Source organism: Neophocaena asiaeorientalis, unplaced genomic scaffold (genome assembly GCF_003031525.2).
Source record: "Neophocaena asiaeorientalis asiaeorientalis breed wild unplaced genomic scaffold, Neophocaena_asiaeorientalis_V1.1 scaffold292, whole genome shotgun sequence".
Classification (NCBI taxonomy): domain Eukaryota; kingdom Metazoa; phylum Chordata; class Mammalia; order Artiodactyla; family Phocoenidae; genus Neophocaena; species Neophocaena asiaeorientalis.
The window spans coordinates 65,255-91,132 of record NW_020173241.1 but is presented as its reverse complement, the minus strand read 5'-3'; the positions used below and the strand labels follow the sequence as shown (position 1 = coordinate 91,132).

Sequence of the window (25,878 nt, the reverse complement as noted above, 5' to 3'; positions counted from 1 at the left end):
CAAAGCAGGGCCTAATAGCCAAGTAAGCCCAGGGGCTAGCCCTGCCTACAAGCATGCCCACAGTAGTCAGCCCCATTACAATAGAAGGGCCCATGCAGCCCACATAGGGGGCACCCCTAGAGCATATAGCTCTGATGTCCAGAAGGGAGGGTGCTGCTGGACCCCATAGGACATCTCCTAAATAAGGTCACTTCTTCAAGATTGGGAAACATAACTGAACTGCCTAATACACAGAAATAAACACAGAGAATTAGGCAAAATGAGGAGACAGAGAAATGTGTTGTAAACAAAGGAACAAGACTAAACTCCAGAAGAAGAACTAAGTGAGGTGGAGATAAGCCATCTACCCAATAAAGAGTTCAAGGAAATAATCATAAAGATGCTCAGTGAACTTAGGAGAAGAATGGTGAAAATTCTCACACAGTGAGAATTTAACAAAGAGTTAGAAAATATAAAGAAGAACCAAATGGAGCAGAATAATACAATAATCAATAAAAAAATATGCTAGAAGGAAGCAACAATAGATTAGATGATACAGAAGAATGGAGCAGTGAACTGGAAGTCAGAATAGTGGAAATCACCCAAGCTGAACAGAAAAAAAGAATTAAAAGAAATGAGGATAGTTTAAGAGACCTCTGAAACAATGTCACATGTACTAACATTCACATGATAGGGGTCTTAGAAGGAGAAGAGAGAGAGAAAGGAACTGATAACATATTTGAAGACAAAATAGCTGAAAACTTCCCTAACCTTGGAAAGACAACAGACATCCAGGTCCAAGAAGCACAGAGTTGCAAACAAGATGAACCCAAAGAGAGCCACACCAAGATACACTGTAATTAACATGGCAAAAATTAAAGATGAAGAGAGAATCAAGAAAATCAACTAGTTATCTACAAGGGAACTCCTGTAAGACCACAAGCTGACTTTTCAGCAGAAACTTTGCAGGGCAGAAAGGAGTGGCATGATATATTTAAGGTGATGAAAGGAAAAAACCTGTAACCAAGAATACTCTATTTGGCAAGGCTATCATTTAGATTTGAAGGAAAGATAAAGCATATTACAGATAAGCAAAAGCTAAAAGAATTCAGCACCACTAAACTGATTGATAAGAATTGTTAAAGGGATTTCTCTAAGTGGAAAAGTAAAGACCACAACTAGAAATATTAAAATTATAAAAGGAAAAACCTCATTGGTAAAGGCAATATACAGTAAAGGTGTAGATCAACCACTTATAAAGCTAGTAGAAAGGTTAAAAGACAAAAGTAGTAAAATCATCTATACCCATAATAAGTAGTTAAGGGATACACACAAAAAAATGATGTAAAATATGATGTAGAAAACAGTACATATGGATGAGGGGAGTAAAAATTCAGCATTGTTAAGTGTGTTCAAATTTAAGAGATTTTAAGCTTAAAATAATCATATATATACATATATATATATATTAATTTGAAAGGAGATTGTGTTAAATCCACTTGTTGATCTTTGAGAGCCTCCTGGAGAGGCAAGAGGCAACTGGGACTCCCTCGGGGGACACAGACACAGGTGAGAGCCATTTATGGAAGCTCGTTCTACCATGAGGACACTGGTGCAGGCAAGCCCCATTTGGAGTCCTCCCTCAGGCCTATTAGTGCAGGGAGCTTACCTGTCCACCAACTGGGTCCCCAGGACTCCCCAGGCTCAGAATTCAGCCATGAGGGACACAGCCCTGCTCACCAGTGGGCCAGCACCAGTCCTGGGCCTTGTCCCCCAAGGCTCACAGCCAGCTGCTGGGACCCAGCCCCATCAACCAGTGGGTCACCACAGCTCCAGGTCCCCCAGGCCATGCAGCCAGCCACACTGAACTGATGCCACCCATCAGCAAGCCAGCAGCCTCCACACAAAGCAGGGCCTAATAGCCAAGTAAGCCCAGGGGCTAGCCCTGCCTACAAGCATGCCCACAGTAGTCAGCCCCATTACAATAGAAGGGCCCATGCAGCCCACATAGGGGGCACCCCTAGAGCATATAGCTCTGATGTCCAGAAGGGAGGGTGCTGCTGGACCCCATAGGACATCTCCTAAATAAGGTCACTTCTTCAAGATTGGGAAACATAACTGAACTGCCTAATACACAGAAATAAACACAGAGAATTAGGCAAAATGAGGAGACAGAGAAATGTGTTGTAAACAAAGGAACAAGACTAAACTCCAGAAGAAGAACTAAGTGAGGTGGAGATAAGCCATCTACCCAATAAAGAGTTCAAGGAAATAATCATAAAGATGCTCAGTGAACTTAGGAGAAGAATGGTGAAAATTCTCACACAGTGAGAATTTAACAAAGAGTTAGAAAATATAAAGAAGAACCAAATGGAGCAGAATAATACAATAATCAATAAAAAAATATGCTAGAAGGAAGCAACAATAGATTAGATGATACAGAAGAATGGAGCAGTGAACTGGAAGTCAGAATAGTGGAAATCACCCAAGCTGAACAGAAAAAAAGAATTAAAAGAAATGAGGATAGTTTAAGAGACCTCTGAAACAATGTCACATGTACTAACATTCACATGATAGGGGTCTTAGAAGGAGAAGAGAGAGAGAAAGGAACTGATAACATATTTGAAGACAAAATAGCTGAAAACTTCCCTAACCTTGGAAAGACAACAGACATCCAGGTCCAAGAAGCACAGAGTTGCAAACAAGATGAACCCAAAGAGAGCCACACCAAGATACACTGTAATTAACATGGCAAAAATTAAAGATGAAGAGAGAATCAAGAAAATCAACTAGTTATCTACAAGGGAACTCCTGTAAGACCACAAGCTGACTTTTCAGCAGAAACTTTGCAGGGCAGAAAGGAGTGGCATGATATATTTAAGGTGATGAAAGGAAAAAACCTGTAACCAAGAATACTCTATTTGGCAAGGCTATCATTTAGATTTGAAGGAAAGATAAAGCATATTACAGATAAGCAAAAGCTAAAAGAATTCAGCACCACTAAACTGATTGATAAGAATTGTTAAAGGGATTTCTCTAAGTGGAAAAGTAAAGACCACAACTAGAAATATTAAAATTATAAAAGGAAAAACCTCATTGGTAAAGGCAATATACAGTAAAGGTGTAGATCAACCACTTATAAAGCTAGTAGAAAGGTTAAAAGACAAAAGTAGTAAAATCATCTATACCCATAATAAGTAGTTAAGGGATACACACAAAAAAATGATGTAAAATATGATGTAGAAAACAGTACATATGGATGAGGGGAGTAAAAATTCAGCATTGTTAAGTGTGTTCAAATTTAAGAGATTTTAAGCTTAAAATAATCATATATATACATATATATATATATATATATATATATATAACCAAGAATCTATAATAGATACACACACACAGAAGAGAAAGGAATCCAAACATAACACCAAAGATAGTCATCAAATCACAAGGGAAGTGAGGAAAAGAAGAAATAAATGAAAAAGAACTACAAAACAACCCCCAAACAATTAAAATGGCAATAAGTATATACCTATCAATAATTACTTTAAATGTAAATGAAATTTTTGCTCCAATCAAAAGACACAGAGCAGCTTGAATGGATAAAAAACAAGACCCATAAATATGCTTCCTACAAGACATTGACTTCAGATCTAAAGTCACACATAGACTAAAAGTGAGAGGATGGAAAAGAGTATTCCTTGCAAATGGAAATGAAAAGAAAGCTGTTGTAGCAATACTTATATAATAAAAATAGAGTTTAGAACAAAGACTGTAATCAGAGACAAAGAAATTATAAAGATCAGAGCAGAAATAAATGAAATAGAGACTAAAAAACCAGAACAAAACAAAACAGAAGATCAATGAAATGAGAGCTGGTTCTTCAAAAAATAAGCAAAATTGATAAACCTTTAGCCAGACTCATCAAGAAAAAAAGAGAGAGGACTCAAATTAATAAAATCAGAAATAGAAAAGAAGTTAAAACTGAAACCACAGAAATATGAAGGATCATAATTAACTGCTATGAAAAACTATATGCCAATAAAATGGAAAACCTAGAAGAAATGGACAAATTACCAAAATGTACAATCTGAAACAGAAAGAAATAGAAAATGTGAACAGACAAATTACCAGTAATCAAATTGAATAAATAAAGAAAAAATTAAAAAACTCCCAACAGGGACTTCCCTGGTGGTGCAGTGGTTAAGAATCCACCTGCCATTGCAGGGGACACAGGTTTGAGCCCTGGTCCAGGAAGATCCCACATGCCGCAGGGCAACTAAACCCGTGTTCCACAACTACTGAGCCTATGCTCTAGAGCCCGGGACCCACAACTACTGAGCCCACGTACCACAACTGCTGAAGCCCATGTGCCTAGAGCCCATGCTCTGCAACAAGAGAAGCCACTGCAATGAGAAGCCCATGCACTGCAATGAAGAGTAGCTCCTGCTCATCACAACTAGAGAAAGCCCGCATGAACCAACGAAGACCCAACACACCAAAAATAAATAAATAATTTTATTAAAAAAAAAAAACTCCCAACGAACAAAATTCTAGGACCAGACGGCTTCACAGGTGAATTCTATGAACTATTTAGAGAAGAGTTAACACCAATCTTTCTCAAACTATTCCAAAAAACTACAGAGAAAGGAATTCTTCCAAACCTGTTCTATGAGGCCAGCATCACCCTGATACCAAAACAAAAAAAGGTATCACACACAAAACAGAAAATTAGAGGCCAGTATCACTGATAAACATAGATGCAAAAATACTCAAAAAATATTAGCAAACTGAATCCAACAATACATCAGATGGATTATACGCCATAATCAAGTGGGATTTATCCCAGGGATACAAGGATTTTTCAACATCCACAAATCAATGTGATGTACCACATTAACAAACTGAAGAATAAAGAACTCGTGATCATCTCAATAGATGCAGGTATAGCTTTTGACAAAATTCAAAATCTGTATATTATAAAAATTCCCCTCAAAGTGGGTATAGAGGGAACATAATTCAACATAATAAAGGCCACACTTAAAAATTATGTATTATATAACATAATACTCAATGGTGAAAAACTGGAAGCATTTCATCTAAGGTCAGGAACAAGACAAGGATGTCCACTCACACCACCTTTATTCAACATAGTTTTGGAAGTCCTAGCCACAGCAATCAGAAAAGAAAAAGAAATAAAAGGAATACAAAAGGGAAAGGAAGAAGTAAAACTGTCACTGTTTGCAGATGACATGATACTAAACATAGAAAATCCTAAAGAAGGCAGCAGAAAACTACTAGAGCTCATCAATGAATTCGGTAAAGTTGTAGGATACAAAATTAACATACAGAAATCTCTTGCATTCTTATCCACTAACAATGAAAGATCAGAAAGAGAAATTAAAGAAACAATCCTATTTACCATTGCATCAAAAAGAATAAAATACCTAGGAATAAACCTACCTCAGGAGGCAAAATACCTGCACTCAGAAAACTATAGGATGAAAGGAATCAAAGATGACACAAACAGATGGAGAGATATATCATGTTTTTGGATTGCAAGAATCAACATTGTAAAAATGACTATACTACCCAACGCAATCTACAGATTCAATGCAATACCTATCAAATTATTAATGGCATTTTTTACAGAATTAGAACAAAAAGTTTTACAATTTTTAATGGAAACACAAAAGACCTTGAATAGCCAAAGCAATCTTGAGAAAGAAAAACAGAGCTGGAGGAATCAGGCTCCCTGACTTCAGACTATACTACAAAGCTACAGTAATCAAGAGAGTATGGTACTGGCACAAAAACAGAAATATAGATCAATGGAACAGGATAGAAAGCCCAGAGATAAACTCACACACATATGGTCACCTTATCTTTGATAAAGGAGTCAAGAATATACAACGGAGAAAAGACTGCCTCTTCAATAAGTGGTGCTGGGAAAACTGGACAGCTACATGTAAAAGAATGGAATTAGAACATTTTCTCACACCATACACAGAAATAAACTCAAAATGGATCAGAGACCTAAATGTAAGGCTATAAAACTCTTAGAGGAAAACATAAGCAGAACACTCTCTGACATAAATTGCAGCAATATCTTTCTTGATCCACCTCCTAGAGTAGTGAAAATAAAAACAAAAATAAACAAATGGGACCTAATTAAACTTAAAAGCTTTAGCACAGCAAAGGAAACCATAAACAAAATGAAAAGATAACCCACAGAATGGGAGAAAATATTTGCTAATAAGTGACTGACAAGGGATTAATCTCCAAAATATACAAACAGCTCATGCAGGTCTATGTCAAGAAAACAAACAACCCAATCAAAAAATGGGCAGGGGCTTCCCTGGTGGTGCAGTGGTTGAGAGTCCGTCAAAAAAAAAAAAAAAAAAGTGCAGAAGATGTAAATAGACATTTCTCCAAAGAAGACATACAGATGGCCAAAAACCACATGAAAAGATGTTCAACATCACTAATTATAAGAGAAATGCAAGTCAAAACTACAATGAGGAACTAATGAGAACCTGCAGTAAAGCACAGGGAACTCTACACTTCTACTGTGTACGGTGAAACTAACACAACATTGTAAAACAACTATACCCCAATTAAAAAAAAAAAGCTACAATGAGGTGTCATCTCACACCAGTCAGAATGGCCATCAAAAAATCTACAAACAACAAATGCTGGAGAGGGTGTGGAGAAAAGGGAACCCTCCTACACTGTTGGTGGGAATGTAAAGTGGTACAACCATTATGGAGAACAGTATGGAGGTTCCTTAAAAAACTAAATATAGAACTACCATATGATCCAGCAATCCCACCCCTGGGTATATATCTGGAGAAAACCATAATTTGAAATGTTACATGCACCCCAATATTCATTGTAGCACTACTTACAATAGCCAGAACATGGAAGCAATCTAAATGTCCATTGACAGAGGAGTGCATAAGAAGATAGAGTATACATATACAATGGAATATTACTCAGCCATAAAAAAGAATGAAATAATGTCTTTTGCAGCAACATGGATGGACTTAGAGATTGTCATACTGAGTGAAGTAAGTCAGAGAGAGAAAGACAAATATCATATGATAGTGCTTATATGTTGAATCTAAAAAATGGTACAAAGGAACTTATTTACAAAACAGAAATAGAGTCACAGATGTAGAAAACAAACTTATGGTTACCAAGGGGCAATGGGGGACGGGACAAATTGGGAAATTGGGATTGACATATACATACTACTATATATAAAATAGATAACTAATAAGGACCTACTATATAGCACAGAGAACTCTACTCAGTACTCTGTTATGACCTATATGGGAAAAGAATCTAAAAAAGAGCAGATATATGTATAACTGATTCACTTTGCTGTACAGCAGAAACTAACACATTTTACATCAGCTATACTCCAATAAAAATTTTAAAGACAAACAAATTGACAAAAAAAAAGTTTCTTGTTGGAGAACATTCCAAGGACAGGTGATATTATATGCATAGGTCCTGAAGTGGTATGAAGATGATCTGTTCAATGTATAGAAAGAAACCTAGAGGCAAAGGGCAATGAGGATTTAAAAAATATTATAGTTATGTCTTATTTTTCCCTGAATTCTGTTTAAAAAAATGGACAAATAAATTCTTTCCCCAAGTTCAATGGTTGTTTTGGGGGTTCACCATATATAAAGGTTCATGATGACAACCTTCTTCCTCTGAGCTATTATACATGAATTTTTAAAAAAATAATTAAAATTGACAGCATTTGTCTCAAAAGTAAATTACTTCAGTTCCAACAATAACAAGAATAAATTAATCAATAGAAGCATATCCAGAGAAGACACTGATGACCAAATTAGACAAGAGCCTTATATATCAGTTATAAATATACTATTTCCTTTGTACAGGATAGAGGAAATTATGAGCGTAGGTCAGGTGCTCCTGAGACACATCCTAAAATCTAGGGCATCTTGACTCCCCTGACTGGTTTCTGGGGGAATGTGGGGTAAGAGGTGCCCTTGACTTCTGGGTCATCATGCCAACAGGGCATCATGGTATTCCACTGAGGCTCCTGGAGACTTCCATGCCCTCAAACAGTGTGAAGTTGTTGCTAGCATCCTGTGGCAGATGGGGAACAGGGAGAGAGGGGATGAGGGTTAGGGTCATTCCATCCCAGGAAGCTCCCTGCCCATAGATGAAAACCCCAGTGGCAGCCCCCAGAGCCCTTGGTGAGCCTGGGTCTGCTTCTTCTGTCTGCTCTCTGGAGGAGAGCCACTGAAGGTCTTGGCATCCTTGGGGGATCTGGAGCTCTTGGGCATCTTCCTCAGGGCACAATGGCTCCCTTCAGCACCAAGAGTTAGCCCCATGGGGAAGGGCCACTGAGCCCAGGTTGGAGTGCTACAACCACATCCTGGTATGCCAGTGACTACACCTTCCTAAGTGGCCTATCAACGTGTCCTTGGCACACACCCAAGGGACCTGGCAGAGCCCCACCAATCACCTGGGATTTCCCAAACAAGCCCAAAGGTCTCGACCTCCTCGAAGGATTTTTCACCTACAGGACTAGGGAATGGAACCCTATAGTTGGCCACACATTCAAGTGAAGTTCTCACAAAGCTCATAATCTCCCCTGGAAAGCAATATTGGACAAGTGATGCAATTCTCATATATTTTTTGCCTTATATTCTTTATTGTTAGAAAAGCGAAAATAAAGTGACATGTTTGTGTGTGTGCATGTGTGTGTGTGTGTGTGTGTGTGAATGACAGTAAAAGTTGTTTAAGAGGAAGACTTGTGAAAGTGGGATCGACAGAGAAGTGCTTTCTTTTTGACAAATACCTCCTAGGACATGTGCAGAAAGCAATGAAAGAGACACAGAGATAATAACATGTACCTATGTTATGATGGTCAAAGAAACTGTGAAGGAAGAAGCACCTGCTGCAACTTTGCCAGGAGGGACAGGAGGCCCAGTAATGTTCAATCAAAGGATGATGATGCCTGTAAAAATTAATAAACAGGGGAATTCCCTAATGGTCCAGTGGTAAAGAAATTGCCTTGCAATGCAGGGGATGCGGGTTTGATCCCTGGTTGAGGAACTGGGATCCCAGATGCTGCGTGGCAACTAAGCCCGCATGCCACAACTTCTGAACTCATGCACCTCAACAAGGGCCAGCATGCCGCAAACTACGGAGACCACATTCCCTGGAGCCCATGCACAACTAGAGAGAGAAAACCCGCACACCAAAACTAGAGAGAAACCCGCGCACCACAACGAAGAGCCCGCACACTGCAACGAAAGATCCCGCGTGCCCCAAGCAAAGATCCCACATGTCGCAACTAAGACCCGACGTAGCCAAAAAAAAAAAAAAATCTTAAAAAAAATTAATAAACAGAAACCTCAACTAAAATAGAGCCAGGAGGCCAGAAGGGGGAGCTCTCACACTCTACAACCATAGTGGAACCCCAAAGGAAGACTTCCTCCTCTTGTCTGGCAAGAGCTCAGCCAACGAACGATTGTCACAATTCAGTCAATGAGAAGCCACTATACTCTTAATTCTCAATTCCTCCAAGGAACTCTTTGTTTACTAAAACCCTCCCAACTTCCTTTTCCCCTCTCTCCTTATGTGAAAGACTTGCATGTGGCTTGCCATGGTTGCAGACACCAAATTGCAGTTCTTTGATGATCATGAGTAAACCCATTTTTGCTGGAGAAATAACTTGCAGTCTATTTAAGGTCAGTATTTTTGGCCCACACAGGGACCCAGAGAAGACCCCCAACAACTGGAAGGTGGGCAAGCAAACAAGTGTGATACCAACACTAACCTCATTGATGCTTGCTGGGACTCTGGGGTTTGAGAGTAAGTCTTTCTCCTGGATCTGAGCTTCTGCCCTCTTTGCTTTGAGGATCTCCAGGTTTTATTCAGGATCTATATTAAGGCTTTGTCCTTTCTGATTAAAGCCTTGTTTATTTGGCACATTGACCCGGCTCTTGAAATCAGGCTGCTCCAACTGGAATGCCTGTGCCTTCAGCCTGATTCCCATTGGTACAGGGGCTCTTCTGTTGGATCTATGCTGTTAAGCATTTGGCCTGAGTCTTTCAGAACTAGGCCGTGCCCTTGGAACTGGCTGGTGTTAGGCCTGCAGGCTATTTGAGCTGTTAGGGTTTTTTGTAATTTATCCTTCTATTCTAGAGAAAGACCTCTGGGAAATAGGATCCCAGTTATCTAAACATTTTGAAGGAGCATTCCCCCCAACCCCTCAACCACAGGGACCCTGGCTGATTTTATGTTTAAAATCTGTGGTCCTTCCTCATGTGCATTTCTATGTGGACCTGAGGCAGGAGATAGATGAGCCCCAGGCCAGACATTTACAACTAGCCTCCTGTACATATTTCTTGAGGCAGGGTATAGATGGGCTCCAGATTAGACATTTACAGCAGCCTCCTGTTTATACTTCAAGATAGAAATAACAACAGGAATAGGCTAAGCACTGCCTGGGCAAAAGGTCAAGAGGTCACATATTTCTCATCCTTGGGATTAGGGAGATCTTGACCGCACATGCGCAGATAGGATCCTTGGGGGTCAAAAAGGGAGGGGACACCAGACTATACTAAGTTTTACTAACATCCCAAAGGTCCTTGTGCTAAAATCCATCTTGGCTAAAGTATGTGTGTGCACATAGGGGCGGGCCCTGAGTCAAAGGACAAAGCAGGATGACTGGCCAGAGAAAAACAAAGGCCTGGAAGACTGCCCCCTTAAAAATGATTTAAACTTCCCAGAGGCATGACTTTTCTCTGAAATCAACCTTGCCTCTGTCGGCATGTACTCTGCTTTTCTAATATACGCCTACTTTCCTCTCTACCTTCTGCCTCCTTGTCAAAATTTTTTCAAGGCAGACAAGAAATGGGGCTCAGAATTTATCCGCTGGCCCTCATGGTCTAGTGGTTAAGATTTGGCACTCTCACCGCTGCAATCAGGTTTCAATCATGGTCTTGCTTCCAGCTGCTACTCACTGCACTCTGAAATTAGACTAACCTAACCAAAGGCAGTTACGGGAAACCTTTGAAATCCTCAAACTTACCTTTCTTAAAACCCAATTGGACAACCTTACCTATAAAACTTCTAAAACGGAACAAAACACTTATTTTTATTGGTATTTTGAGGTTTCCAAATGTTGTCAGGAGCCTAAAATTGCCTCTCTGCAAAATAAGATTTTAAGATTAATTGAGGCAAACAAATGATTAAAGAAGGATAAAATAGCTTCTGAAGCCTCACATTCTTCTTCTGCAGCCTCTTTGTCTCAGGCTCTGCCTTTAGCACCATCTTGTTCCCTTCCTCTGGGACCCTGTGCTCAGGCCCTGCCTTCAGGGCCATCTTTTTCCTTCCCCTTTATACTGCCTATTCCTCCTCTGTACCCTCAGTTCCTCCACACTAATTCTCTCACTGAACTTCCCTTTCCCCCTGAAAATCTCCTCACCCCATTTTCCTCTGAACCTATCAGAACCTGTCCCTTTAGAATTTAGCTTTCTGAGGATCCAGAGGTTAAACCCTTAATTTTAAATATTCCTTGGGCTAAAACTGAACTGCGAGCCATAGTTAAAGAGTTTCCCAAAGATCCTCACAGATTTGCTGAGGAATTTAATACAACAATCTTACCAATCTTGTTCTCTGACTTACATCAGCTAGGTCATATGCTTGTTGGTGAAGGCCACGCCCAGCATTGGATGAAAATTGCTGACAGGGAAAGTCCTGAAAGGTCTCTAGAATTACAACAAGGAAAGCAACCTGCTAACTTATATGGTCAAGCCAAGGCAATTGCTAGGTGACTTCATCGGGCAATTTCTAGGGCTTTTCCAAAGCCTATTGATTGGAATAAAATTCAGGCTTACACACAAAAAGCTGATGAATCTGTTCATAGCTATTACAATCAACTTCAGATTATTTTAAAGAAAATTCTGGTCTTCCTTCAGATGTTGATCCCACCCAGGTAGATTTAACTCTGTTTATTAATGGTCTGAACCAGGGTCTTTCCTTTCTAGTAAAAAAGAACAGGATGGAATGGGAAATGATGTCCACTCCAGATTTAGTTAATCTTACAAACCAGCTCTCTCACACTCTAGATGAGTCACCTAAAAGGAAAACTGCCAAAATTCTTAATCTTAAACTTCAGCAAATAAAGTTCCCTAAATGAAACAAAAACCTCCTAGTTTCTGCTATTAGAGCAAAGAGCCAGGGCATTGGAAAAGAGATTGTTACAGATTCAAGCCCTTCAGTCACCATCAGCCCTCTAACCAGGCTTTCCAACTTCCTCCCAATTCCCAGTAGTGGGGCTCCAAGGAACTACAGGGACTCTTCCCAATTCTCCCTCTTAATCAGCTTGGAGAAACATTCCTTCAGACTTGGGATGGATCTCTTCTCATCCTAACTGACACTGCAGCCACAGTCTCGGTGCTCAACCCCACTACTATAAAGCAGCCCCTGCCTCGGAGTACTAATACAGTTCCAATAGTGGGGATCTCTAATGAACCTCAAGAGGTTCCTGCCTGTGAACTGATGTCCTTTTGTTTAGGCCCTTTGAGAAACACATACTCTTTTTTCCTTAGTTCCTCTGCCGCTATCCATTTATATTAGGCTGAGACTTCTTACAGAAGCATCATGCTAAAATTTCTTTCCCTTGAAAGGGGAAAATAATTTTGGAATTAAACAGTAGTTATCAAAGCAGCCAACCAGATGAATTAAATGACTTTGACATCTTTTATCAGCTCTGTCTCTGAGCTGATTCTGGAAACACTGATCATTTGTCCCTATTGAATCAACAACCACCCCCCTTATAGGCAAAATCTCCAACTGATATTGGCAAAATTCACAGTGCATCAATTCAAATAGATCCCTCAAAACCTCTCCCAGAATTAATCAATATCCTATAAGTAAAGAGGCCTTTAATGGCATAATGCCCATAATAGGACATTACAAGTCTCAAAGACTCATTATTTCTTGTAACAGTTCCTGCAATACCCTTATTTTACTAATGAAGAAACCCAAGGGCTGAGGGTGGAGGTTTGTTCAGGACCTCAGAGCAATAAACAACATTGTCATCCCTCCACACCCTGTTGTTCCTAATCCTCATACTTTACTGACATCCATTCCCACTGGATGTAAATTTTTTACTGTAATTTGATTTATGCAGTACATTCTTTAATATTCCAGTTGATGAAGATGGACTATTGTCTATCGTTTTTGCCTTCACTTGGAAGAAAAACAATTCACCGCGACAGTAATGCCTCAGGGTTTTACTGAGTTCTTATTTCTCAAAAATTCTCAAGGCTGATCTGGATAATGTAAAGTTCCCAGAAGTTCTATTTTGTTGCAACATGTGGACAATTTGCTTCTTTGCTTTCCTCAGACCTCTTCACAGGAAGACAGCACCCACTTCCTAAAGCTTTTAGCCTTAAAGGGACACAAGGTTGCCAAGGAAAAATTGCCATTTGCCCAAACCCAGGTTTGATATTTGATATTTAGGGCATCTGATATCAGAACAAGAGCTATACCTAGTTCCAGATAGGCTTCATAGTGTCCTGAGTTTCCCCAAACCCCAATCTAAGCATTGACTGCAAGGTTTTCTCAGGCTAGTCAGTTATTGCTGAAAGTGTATTCCAAATTTCTCTATTTTTTAAATTTAATTTCATTTATTTATTTTATACAGCAGGTTCTTATTAGTCAAATTTCTCTCTTATAGCCAAACCTCTGTATGTTTTACTCAACAACAACTCTGACCCAGTTTTATGGGAAGAGCCAAACAGCATAAACTTTCAGGCCTTAAATGAGAGCTCGATAAACCCACCTGCCCTTGGGAATCCCAGTTATCAGATCCTCTTTTTCTTTTTTGTATATGAAAAGGAAGGGAATGCCCTTGGGATACTCACCCCAAAACACAGGGACTACCATTGACCCATAGGGTATTACAGCCAGCAGGTGGACCCTGTGGCACACCTTAGAACCATTAGAGCCACTGTCCTTTTGGTTGAGGCCACCAAGAAAATCATTGTGGGATTCCCTTTAATCATCCTTGTACCTCATGCAGTAGAAGCCCTCCTGAATTCTCATCACACTCAACATTTCTCAAGTTAGCCACCTCACCTCCTATGAAGTCCTTTTGTTAACTGCTCCTCATATAACTCTTTTATGTTGTAATAACCTTATCACTACTACTCTTCCCCTCCATCATCACCAATGAAGTCCCTCACAACTGCTTAACGCTGAAGGATCTCCTCTTTCTCTTTTTTTAGAAATTTATTTTATTTTTGGCTGCATTGGGTCTTCGTTGTTGTGAAAGGACTTTCTCTAGTTGCAGTGAGCGGGGGCTACTCTTTGATGCGGTGCCTGGGCTTATCATTGTGGTGGCTTGTCTTGTGAAGCATGGGCTTTAGGAGCGCAGGCTTCAGTAGTTGTGGCACATGGGCTCAGTAGTTGTGGCTCACTGGCTCTAAAGCACAGGCTCAGTAGTTGTGGCACACAGGCTTAGCTGCTCTGTGGCATGTGGGATCTTCCTGGACCAGGGCTCGAACCCATGTTGCCTGCATTGGCAGGCGGACTCAACCACTGCACCACCAGGGAAGCCCTGAAGAACCTCCTCTTGACTCCACTTGATGATTTGCAGGAAATTCCTTTGGGTAACAGTGGTTTCTCATGGTTCACTGATGGTTCTTATTTAAAAGGTGACAGTGGCAAGTATCGTGCTGGGTATTCTACTGCAACTTCCTTTGAAATTGTTGAGGCAGCGTCTTTACTTATGGGTAATTCAGCCTAATAGGCTTACACAGGCTTGAGCTCTTACACAGGCCTGTACTTTAGCCAAGGGAAAAACTGCCAATACTTATACTGATAGTAGTTATGCTTTTGGTGTAGCTCATGCTTTTGGAATGTTGTAGAAGCAACATGGTTTCTTTACTTCCAGCTGAAATAAAATTTAAAATGGCCCCTATGTTTAGGTGTTACTGGATGCAACACTTTTACCTGCCACTTTAGCCATTAAGATTTCAGGACATTCTAAACTTCTCTCTCTAGAAGCTAAGGGAAATTTATCTTACTGACATTTCCACAAGGAATGCTGCTACTAAAGGGACCAAAACCAGCCAAACCTCTGTCATGGTCCAAAGGGACATTTCCCCAAATGATAACTGAGGAAAACTGGACCAGAGAATTTCAACAATTGGCCTCAGAAAAGGAAAAACAAGATTGGAAATTCAATAATTTTTTTGATAACAAGAGAATGCTCTGGTTTGGACCAAATAACAACCCAGTCTTACTGAAGACTCTAAAATTCCCACCCTGGCTGGACCTGCACATCATCTGGTGACCTGAAAGTAAAGATTTCCCAGAATTGAAGCAGATGATGTCTGAGTTCTACTTCTCTATTTGGGGGACTTGCATGTGACTTGCCATGGTTGCAGACCCTGAATTGTAATTCTCTGCTGAATAAACCTATTTTTTCTGGAGAAATATCTGGCAGTCTATTTGTTTTCAGTCAACACAATTTGGTGACACTTAGTACAACCACTTTTGCACAACCCTCACCACTATGTAGCCCCAGAACATTTTCATCATCCCCCAAAGAAAACCCTGTACCAATTAAGCAGTCACTCCCCATTCATCTGTTCCCCAGCACTGGAAACCACTAATCTACTGTCTCTTGGATTTGCCTATTCTGGATATTTCACATAAATGGAATCATACGTGGTCTTTGTGTCTTGCTTCCTTCACTTAGCATAATGTTTACAAGATTCATCCATGTTGTGGCATGTATCAGCATTTTATTCCTTTTTCTTGCTGAATAATATTTCATTGTATGGATATACTATATCTTGTTTATCCATTCATTGAGTGATGGATACTTGGGTTATTTCCATCTTTTGGCTATTGTGAATAGTGCTTCTATGAACAGTTGTGAACAGGTTTTTGTGTGAACAAATGTTTTCAATTCTCTTGGGTATATACCTAGGAGTTGAATTTCTTGGTTTATGGTAATTCTGTATTTAACACCACCAAACTGTTTCCCACAGCAGCTGCACCATTTAACATTCCCACCATTAATGCCAAAGGGTTCAATTTCTCCACATCCTTACCAACATTTGTTATTAAAAAAAATAGCCATCCTAATGGGTGTGATATGATATCTCGTTGTGGTTTTGACTTGCATTTCTTGCATTATGACTAATGATGACAGACATCTTTTCATTTGGTTATTAGCTATTTGTATATCTTCCTTAGGAAAATGTCTATTCAATTACTTTGCCCCTTTTTAATTGGATTGTGTTTTTTACTTGGATTATGAGTTTAAAAATATTTCAGACATGAGGCTTTTAGAAAATATTTGCAAATATCTTTTTCCATTCTGTGAGTTTTCTTTTAATTCTCTTGATAGTGTCTTTTGATACACAAAAGTTTTAATTTTGATGTTCAATTTATTGAATTTTTGTTTGCTTGTGTTTTGTGTCATATCTATGAAAATGTTGCCTTATTCAACGTCATGCAGAGTTTCACCTATGCTTCCTTCTAAGAATTTTATAGTTTTTAAAATAGTTTTAGCACTTACATTTAGGTTTTGATTCATTTGGAGTTAATTTTTGTATGTGTTGTGAGGTATGGGTCAGATTCATTCTTTTGCATGTGGATATCCAGTAGTCTCAGCACAAGTCATTGAAGAGACTATATTTTCCCCCATTGAATGGTCTTTTTAGTCTTGTCAAAAATCAATTGGCCATAGATATGTAGGCTCTCAATTTGACTCCACTGAGCTATATGTTTTTCTATATGCCAATACATAACAAATACATAACAAAAACAATACATTGTTTTGATTACTGTAGCTTTGTAGTAAGTTTTGAATCTGGGAAGTGTTCTTCTTCCAAAAGTGTTCTTCTTCTAAATTATTTCCACTATGTGGGATCCCTTGCAATTGCATATGAATTTTAGGATCTGCTTTTCCACTTCTGCAAAAACGCTATTGGAATTTTGATAGTGATTTGCATTGAATTTGTAAATCATTTTGGTAGTATTTTAACTATACTATGTCTTCCAATCCATGAATATCAAATATCTTTCCATTTATTTAGGTCTAGGTCTAGGTCTTCTTTAATATATTTCAACAGTGTTTTGTAGTTTTCAGTGTGCAAGTCTTGGACCTACTTGGTTAAATTTCTCCTTAAGTATGTTGTCATTTTTGATGCTATTATACATGAAATTGCTTTAATTTCCTTTTAAATTTTCTATTACTAGCATATAGAAATAAAACTGATTTTTACATGTTGATCTTATATCCTGAAACACTGCTAAACTCATTTATGAGTTCTAATTGAATTTTGGTAGTTGTTCAGCTTTTCTATATATAAAGTCATGTCATTTGCAAATTGAGAAAATTCTTCCTTTCTAATTGGGATGCCTTTTATTTCTTTTCCTTGCCTAACTGCTCTGACTACAACTTCCAGTACAGTGTTGAATAGAAGTGGCAAAATCAGGCACCCTTGTCTTGCTCCTAATCTTAGGGGGAAAGCTGTCAGTGTTTCACTATTCAATATGATGTTAGCTGTGGATTTTTCATTACTGTACTTTATCATGTTAAGGAAATTCCCTTCTATTCCTGGCTTGTTCAGTAATTTTACATGATTGGATTTTGCATTTTGTGAAATGCTTTTACTGCATCAAGATGGCTGTGTGTGTGTGTGTGTGTGTGTGTGTGTATGTCTTGTCCTCATTCTACTAATGCAATGTATTATATTGATTGCTTTTCTTATGCTGTACACATCTTCAATTTCTGGGATAAATCCCACATGTTCATGGTGCTTTATCCTGCTAGATTTAGTTAACTTGGCTAGGAGTTAGGCAACCATAGGTGCCAGAGACTTCAAATTCCTCTAGTATCCTTGTTTTTGTCTCCACTATTGACAAAACACTAAACACTCCCTAAACACTCCTCCTCAAGGAGAGTCTGTATCTCTCTTTCTGCTGTAATCCAGTGTTGTTGGTGTGTTGGCAAGCTGTGGGGGTGGGGGTGGGAGTAGGGGTTGGGGAGGAGGATTCTATAATCTTCCAATTAAATCTCAGTCTTAGTAGGCCTATGTCTAGAGCAAATGTTTATCCAGTGGTATAGCTTTTTCCCAAGCTCCTTGTCCTATATTCCCTCCTCTAGTTGCAGCATTTCCAATCTTTTTCCTTGAATCCCCCCCAACCCCATCTCTTCGACTGTTTTCTCCTCCTTAGTGAGACACGAAGGTTAGAGCGGGCTAAAGTGGGAGGAATGTCCTTACCTCAGCTAGCACAAGACTCTGAGAAACTCTTCCCCAGGAGAGTAGGCATTTTTGGTGGAGAAGACTCTGAGTGTATTTCACAATGGTTACCCTTCCTCCACTAGAGCCCTGAGGGAATATTTCTCAGGTCGCCACCACGCAAATCCAACCGGGTTTCTGGATCTAATGACAATGGAAATGTGGGGGACTCTTAAGACTGTGGCCCCCCAGGAGTTTCTCACTCTCAAGACAGTCCACACAACCTTCAGCAATTTATCAAAATGAGCATTTAAATATTTCTACCAGTTTATGGCTCCAGTAATTTCTGTTCCAGGTGAGCAGATCTCAGCTATATCTTTCTGGATATGCCTGTCTCTCCAGATTTCAGTGTTGCAATTTGCCCACCAACCTCAGTTCTCAGGAAGATAAAAGAAAAGTCACTAATTTTCAGCCTGCCCCAATTTTTCTTGTTGTAAGGATACAAGCGATCACTTGCAAGCTGTTTACATGTCATAGCTGAAACAGGAAGTCCAAACAAGTTTTTGAATGCTAGAAAGTTGAAGATTATGAAATGCAAACAAAATCACAAAAATTCTTTAACTGCTCAAATGTTTAAATGCTGAAGTAATGCAAGAGTTTCACAATAAGTACTCCAGTGTCAACAGAAAGAATATCACGTGTTGTCTATGCAGAATTATGCAGAAATGCAGAATATGGGCAAGATAGCCAACACCCTGCATAGAATCCATTACACTTTGATTCAACTTTGAATAAATTGTTTGTACTTTTGCACATCCACCATAATTTGCATTTGTATTATCTCTATGAAAAGCAGTACACTTATTAATTCAATAAGTGAGCAGCAGCCTTCTAAGCAAGCCTTTTTCACGAGAAGAACATACAAGCAAAGGGAATTTTTTTTCAGTATTGTGATTACTTGCATCTTGGGCTGTGTTGTAAAAAGACAAGGCATTTTAGATCTTTAATAATCTCTGTAATAGTAAATAGAGCTATTACATTTTTTATTATTGCAGCATTTTATCCTGGCACTTAAAATTTGTTTGCAATTTTAGAATCAGAAAATACTCCTGGTATGTTTGATCAGTCATTTGTGCTGAAAAGGTTGATAATGATGACACACAATGTGGACAGTCATTAGAACTTCTGCTGTGATTATCTTCATCGAATTTGTTTTAATTAGAAAATTTATTTTATCTGTTTATAGCTGAGATAATCATATATCTCTTAGGTTTAGCTGTTAATAGATACTGGTTTATAAATGACTATCACTTTTTTATATTGAATGAACAGTTTCATGCTGTGGAAAAGGTTTCAAAAGGATTTTTTCCCTCATTTAATAGATAACCAATGTTCTAAAAATTAATCATGAATTTACACTTGCATTTGGGATTCAAATACTAGATGATAGCAAACACCACAGGAATTGAAAATATTGAATTTGATAGTCTCATGGCATCATTATTATGTTTGTCACTCACGAGGCTAAAGTTATAACAGTAAATTGGGGTTGAACTGTAGAAGTTGTTACAAACTAACAATAAATTGAACTTTGATATGTGATGCGGAAAAGGTGAACTTCATGTATGGCTGCAAGCGAGAGCTGTATTTGCAAGGAAGAACCTCCCCAAAGAAAGCCACAGCTGATCTCATACAAGGTTTTGGGAAGCTTGGTTCAAGGATTGGTGGATTTTCAGAAGCAGGAGTGTTTATTGGATTGACAGACTTTCAATTATGTTAGTGTGATCACTGAAATAAGGCTGTTATTGACTGGCATACTTTCAGAAGTATGGTCACTGGAGTGAGGTATCTGCTGACTTGTCTACAGGCATGGGATCGTAACAAATTGGCTTTCAGAAGCTGAAGTCTCTTTAACTTGCTGTCAGAAGCATGGCCACTGTTGATTTTCAGAGCATGTGTACTGATCCAAAGTAATCTCTAATTAATGGTGATTACTTGCTTACAACTTGAGACTTTGACAAAAAGAAATCTTTTCCTTTCTTTAATATGGAAGACTTTCAATTCTCATTTACCTTCTCCTACCCCCACTCCGCCCCCCAACTTTGGTCCTTCCTCAGCCAAAAATATGAGAGAGACTATAAGGGACTGTTTCAGTTTTGTGGAGTTATAATTTTCAGCTAGCATTGCTACCTAAGTAATTTAAGTGCCAATTATTGAAGCAGAAAAATAGCTTCAACTGCTCGATTTTCATTATTGGGTAAAAGCACAACTGATTACAATAAGGGTGACCTGACAACATCAATACAGGATGCAGTTCAAAATCATTCAATACAAGACATATCCAGTATACAGAGGATACCTGGCAACCCTACCTTCGAGTCAGCTTAGCCTTCTCATTCACCAACCTCATCTGTTTGCTTGTGAACACCATGTCTTATTTCTAATACATTATCTTGTCTCCTGTTCATATATGCTGTCCCTGCTTGAGTTTGGACTCTCATTCACCTATCACTTGAATTACCATAGCACAGATTTCTAGGCATCAGTCTATACAGCTTTAATATATACTAAATACACCCTCTACACATCGTTGCCAGAACAATGTTCCTTGCTTAACATTTTTAACTGACTTCATCAATTTCAGGATAAAATCCAAACTTTTCATGGCAAATAGGCCCTTTGTTATCTGGCCTCTGCCTTCTACTCAGACTTTAACACCTGCCATTCTCCTGCTCATTAGTTCTATACTTGAGTTTCCATAAAGGTGTCATGGTATTACTCACCTCTACCTCTCCTATTTGGAATGCTTATCTCATCCTCTGGAGAGTTCTTATTATTCTTTCAAAACCTGGCTCAGGCATCATTGCCTCTGGAAAGCTTTCTCTGATGTCACCAGGTTTCCTTGGTTACATTCAATATCTCCTTCATCATGTCTAAATCTCTACAACATTCTTGCACTGCAACATATTGTCACAACCTATCTATTTGCCTGTTAAAACAACCACACTTACATACAGTGACATAACAATTTGCTTTACTCATCTGATAGTCTCTTAACTCCATCCCTTTTCCTCCATTCATGGTTTCTTGAAGGCCTGTGACTTTTTTCTTAAAATTCCCAGTGTGCAGTATAGTACTTGCCCCAAAGCTGGGACTCAAACAACCAACCAAACTACTGAGTTGTTTATAAATTACTCCTTTTGTTTTCTTAAAACTGTTGGACACTACAGAACACCAAGTAGGAAAAACATACGCTTTATTTCATGAAGTGATTGATGTATCTTTCAATATTTTGGCACATATGCTAGATTCATTAAACTACTTTTGACAGTCCCTTCTGTTGTGAATTTAGAATATATGTTATTAAATATATATGTATAATATATATTAAATATACATTTAATAGCCTTAAACTTGAAAATCACTTATTTTTCCATTTAATATACTTAAGATGACAGCTCACAGTATATAGCATGTATAATTTCATAATAAATGACTTCAGAGCAAAAAAAATAATTCTGAGAACAGAATTAAAAATTGGGTAGAAAATTTTCAATTCACAGCAATTACTAGAAGAACAAAGGAAGAGAACACTTTTATTTCTATTTTTAAATGAAATCCATGCACAAAGTTTGACATCAAGTCAGGAAAAGGACAAACCCCAGAAAGTGAGAGGTAGTTTACAATTCATTTTAATCTTTTATTTGGTCCTTTTCTCTAAAAATGTATAATTTCTTTGACCACACCTTTTATATACTATTACAATGTCAGTTATTTTTTAAGAAGTATTAACAGTTTACAGTTTAACAGGAAATCCAGTGCACACTTCCCTTCATCACCCAGATGTTTATAACAATTACATATAATATGCAGCATATGATGCTGTAGAGAAAACAATTATTTTACAAATGCCCAAAGTCAATGTCTCCAGTCAGGAATTCTTCATTTTAGGTTATTATAAAGTGTCTGATAGGACTAAACAATTTCCAGTTTCCTCATTATCTATTACATAGGTTTGTCCTTGGAATTTATTATTTGATGACTAAATCATAGAATGGCTTTTCATATCTATTACATTTATTACATCACTTTCATGTATTCTGATGAGCTTTGGTTTCAGAATTTCACACATGCAAACCTACTTTCTAGGGGTTCTCTTCAATATGAATTTTATAATGATTAGTAAGAGATGACCTGTGATTGAAAAGTTTCCCACATGTATTACATTCATAGGGTTTCTCTCCAGTATGAATTCTCTGATGGGCAATACGTGATGAGCTCTGTCTAAAAGTTTTCCCACATGTATTACATTTGAAGGGTTTCTCTCCTGTATGAATCCTTCGATGTTGAATAAGAGCTGAACTTTGGCCAAAAGATATCCCACATTCTTCACATCGATATGGTTTCTCTCCTGTGTGAATTCTCTGATGATTACTAAGGGATGAGTTACACCTGAAAGTTTTCCCACACTCATTACATTTATAGGGTCTTTCTCCAGTATGCATTCTCTGATGTTGAATGAGAGCTGAACTTTGTCTGAAGGCTTTCCCACACACTTTACATTTACATGGTTTCTCTCCAGTATGAATTCTTTCATGAATAATAAGTGTTGAGTGGGAACTTAAGGCTTTACCACATTCATTACAATTATAAAACTTCTCACCAGTATGAATTATTCGGTGTCTGTTAAGTCGTGAAATAGAAGTGAAACCTTTTCCACATTCATTACATCTATAAGGCTTTTCTCCAGTGTGAATTCTTTCATGTTGAATAAGAGATGCACTCTGACTGAATGCTCTCCCACATTCACTACATTTAAAAGGTTTCTCTCCTGTGTGAATTCTCTGATGATAACGAAGGGATGAACTAGACTTAAAGGTATTGCCACATTCATTACATAAATAGGACTTCTTTCTGGAATTCATTCTCTGACATCCAGGAAGGGATGTGTTGCAACTAGATGCCTTCCTACCTGGATTATATTTATAGGGGTTTTCTCCAGCATGGATTTTTTGATGTATAAAAAGGCCTGACCTTCTGCTGAAGGATTTACCACATTCCTTACATCTATAGGATTTCTCCACAGTGTGTGTTCTTAGGTGTTTATAAAGAGATGTACTGAGAGTGAAAGCTTTCCCACATTCTTTACATATATAGGGTTTCTCTCCAGTATGAGTTATTTGATGTTGAATAAGAGCTGAACTTTGGTTAAAGGCTTTCGAACAGTCTTTACATTTAAATAATTTCTCTCCACTATGGTTTTTCTCATGTTTACGAAGGGATGAAGTATTAATGAAGGTTTTCTCACACATACTACATTTATAACGTTTCCCGGCTGTGTTGATTTTTTGTTGATTAAGTAAATTGGAATTCTGTTTGAAGGTGTTTCCTTGTATTTCACATTTTGGTGGGGTTTTTTCTCTGGGAACCATCTGTTGCCTAACAAGGACTGACTTTAGGCTGAAGTTTTGGCCAAATTCAGTATTTTTATGTTTTCTTTCTACAGTGAAGATTTTCTTGTGAGTGACTGAAACTATCTGAACACTTTGGTTTTTCTTCTGCTTTTTCTCTAATCTGTCTTCATATTTGCAGGGTTTTTCTGATTTGAAGCCCCAGGGTCCATTCCTTTTGGATCTTTTCATTATCATCTCCTGAAATGAAGAACCTTGTGTTTGAGTTGACTTTGTGGTTTTATAACTGTTCTTCCATCCTGGAAGGGACAGAAAAAACTGGAGATGTTTCGTGTGATACAGCATTTGGTTACTGAGACTAAATGTATAGACTGAATACTGATGGTATTTAAATAAGGTCTTGGGGGACCAGGGGAAGATGGCAGAGGACTAAGACGCAGAGATAACCTTCCTCCCCACAGATACACCAGAAATACATCTACACGTGGAGCAACTCCTACAGAACACCTACTGAATGCTGGCAGACCTCAGACCTCCCAAAAGGCAAGAAACTCCCCCACGTACCTGGGTAGGGCAAAAGAAAAAAAAAAAAACAGAGACAAAAGGATAGGAATGGGACCTGCACCAGTGGGAGAGAGCTGTGAAGGAGGAAAGGTTTCCACACGCTAGGAAGCCCCTTCGCGGCTGGAGACTGCAGGTGGCGGAGGGGGGGAGCTTCGGCGCCACGGAGGAGAGTGCAGCAACAGGGGTGAGAAGGGCAAAGCAGGGATATTCCCGCACAGAGGACTCACCAGCCCGAGAGGCTTGTCTGCTCCCCCGCCGGGGCAGGGCTGTGAGCTGAGGCTCGGGTCTTGGGTGGATCGCAGGGAGAGGACTGGGGTTGGCGGAGTGAACACAGCCTGAAGGGGTTAGTGCACGATGGCTACCCGGGAGGGAGTCCGGGAAAAGGTCTGGAGCTGCAGAAGAGGCAAGAGACTTTTTCTTCCCTCTTTGTTTCCTGGTGCACGAGGAGAGGGGATTAAGAGCACTGCTTAAAGGAGCTCCAGAGACGGGCGCAAGATGCGGCTAAAAGCGCAGACCCCAGAGATGGGCAGGAGACGCTAAGGCTGCTGCTGCCGCCACCAAGAAGCCTGTGGGCAAGCACAGGTCACTATCCACACCTCCCTTCTGGGGAGCCTGTGCAGCCCGCCACTGCAAGGTTCCCGGGATCCAGGGACAACTTCCCCGGGAGAACGCATGGCGAGCCTCAGGCTGGTGCAACATCACGCCGGCCTCTGCCGCCACAGGCTCACCCCGCACTCCGTGCCCCTCGCTCCCCCTGGCCTGAGTGAGCCAGAGCCACCGAATCAGCGGCTCCTTTAACCCCATCCTGTCTGAGCAAAAAACAGACGCCCTCTGGCGACCTACACACAGAGGTGGGGCCAAATCCAAAGCTGAGCCCCTGGGAGCTGTGAGAAAAAAGAAGAGAAAGGGAAATCTCTCCCAGCAGCCTCAGAAGCAGCGGATTACAGCTCCACAATCAACTTGATGCACCCTGTATCTGTGGAATACATGAATAGACAACGAATCATCCCAAATTGAGGAGGTGGACTTTGAGAGCAAGATTTATGATTTTTTCCCCTTTTCCTCTTTTTGTGAGGGTGTATGTGTATGCTTCTGTGTGAGATTTTGACTGTATACCTTTACTTCTACCATTTGTCCCAGGGTTCTATCCGTCTGTTTTTTTCTTTTTTTTTTTAATGATTATTTTTTATTTGAATAACTTTTATTTTATTTTATCTTCTTTCTTTCCTTCCTGCCCTCCTTCAGACAACAAAACATCCCAAATTGAGGAGGTGGACTTTGAGAGCAAGATTTATGATTTTTTCCCCTTTTCCTCTTTTTGTGAGTGTGTATGTGTATGCTTCTGTATGAGATTTTGTCTGTATAGCTTTGCTTCCACCATTTGTCCTAAGGTTCTATCCGTCCATATTTTTTGTTTTTAAAATTTTTTTCTTAATAATTATTTTTTAATTTAATAACTTTATTGTATTTTACTTCATTTTACTTTACCTTCTTTCTTTCTTTTTTCCTTTCTTCCCTCATTCCGTCCTTCCTTCCTCCCTCCCTTTCTTTCCTTCTTTCCTTCTTTTCTTCTTCCTTCTTTCCTTCCTTTCTTTCTTTCTTGCTTCCTTCCTACTTCTACTAATTCTTTCTCTCTACTTTTTCTCCCTTTTATTCTGAGC

At 39.1% G+C, this 25,878-nt stretch overlaps 1 protein-coding gene across 1 annotated transcript in view; it reads right to left on the bottom strand.

The window, feature by feature from the left end:
* Window positions 1–21,495: 21,495 nt before the first annotated feature.
* LOC112400077 (zinc finger protein 354A) overlaps window positions 21,496–25,878 on the bottom strand; it is a 25,098-nt gene continuing 20,715 nt past the window's right edge. Inside the window, exon 5 of the mRNA XM_024745622.1 lies at window positions 21,496–23,952. Within this exon, the coding sequence (XP_024601390.1) occupies window positions 22,388–23,952 (1,565 nt within the window). The 3' untranslated portion in view covers window positions 21,496–22,387. The remainder of the gene's footprint in view (window positions 23,953–25,878) is intronic.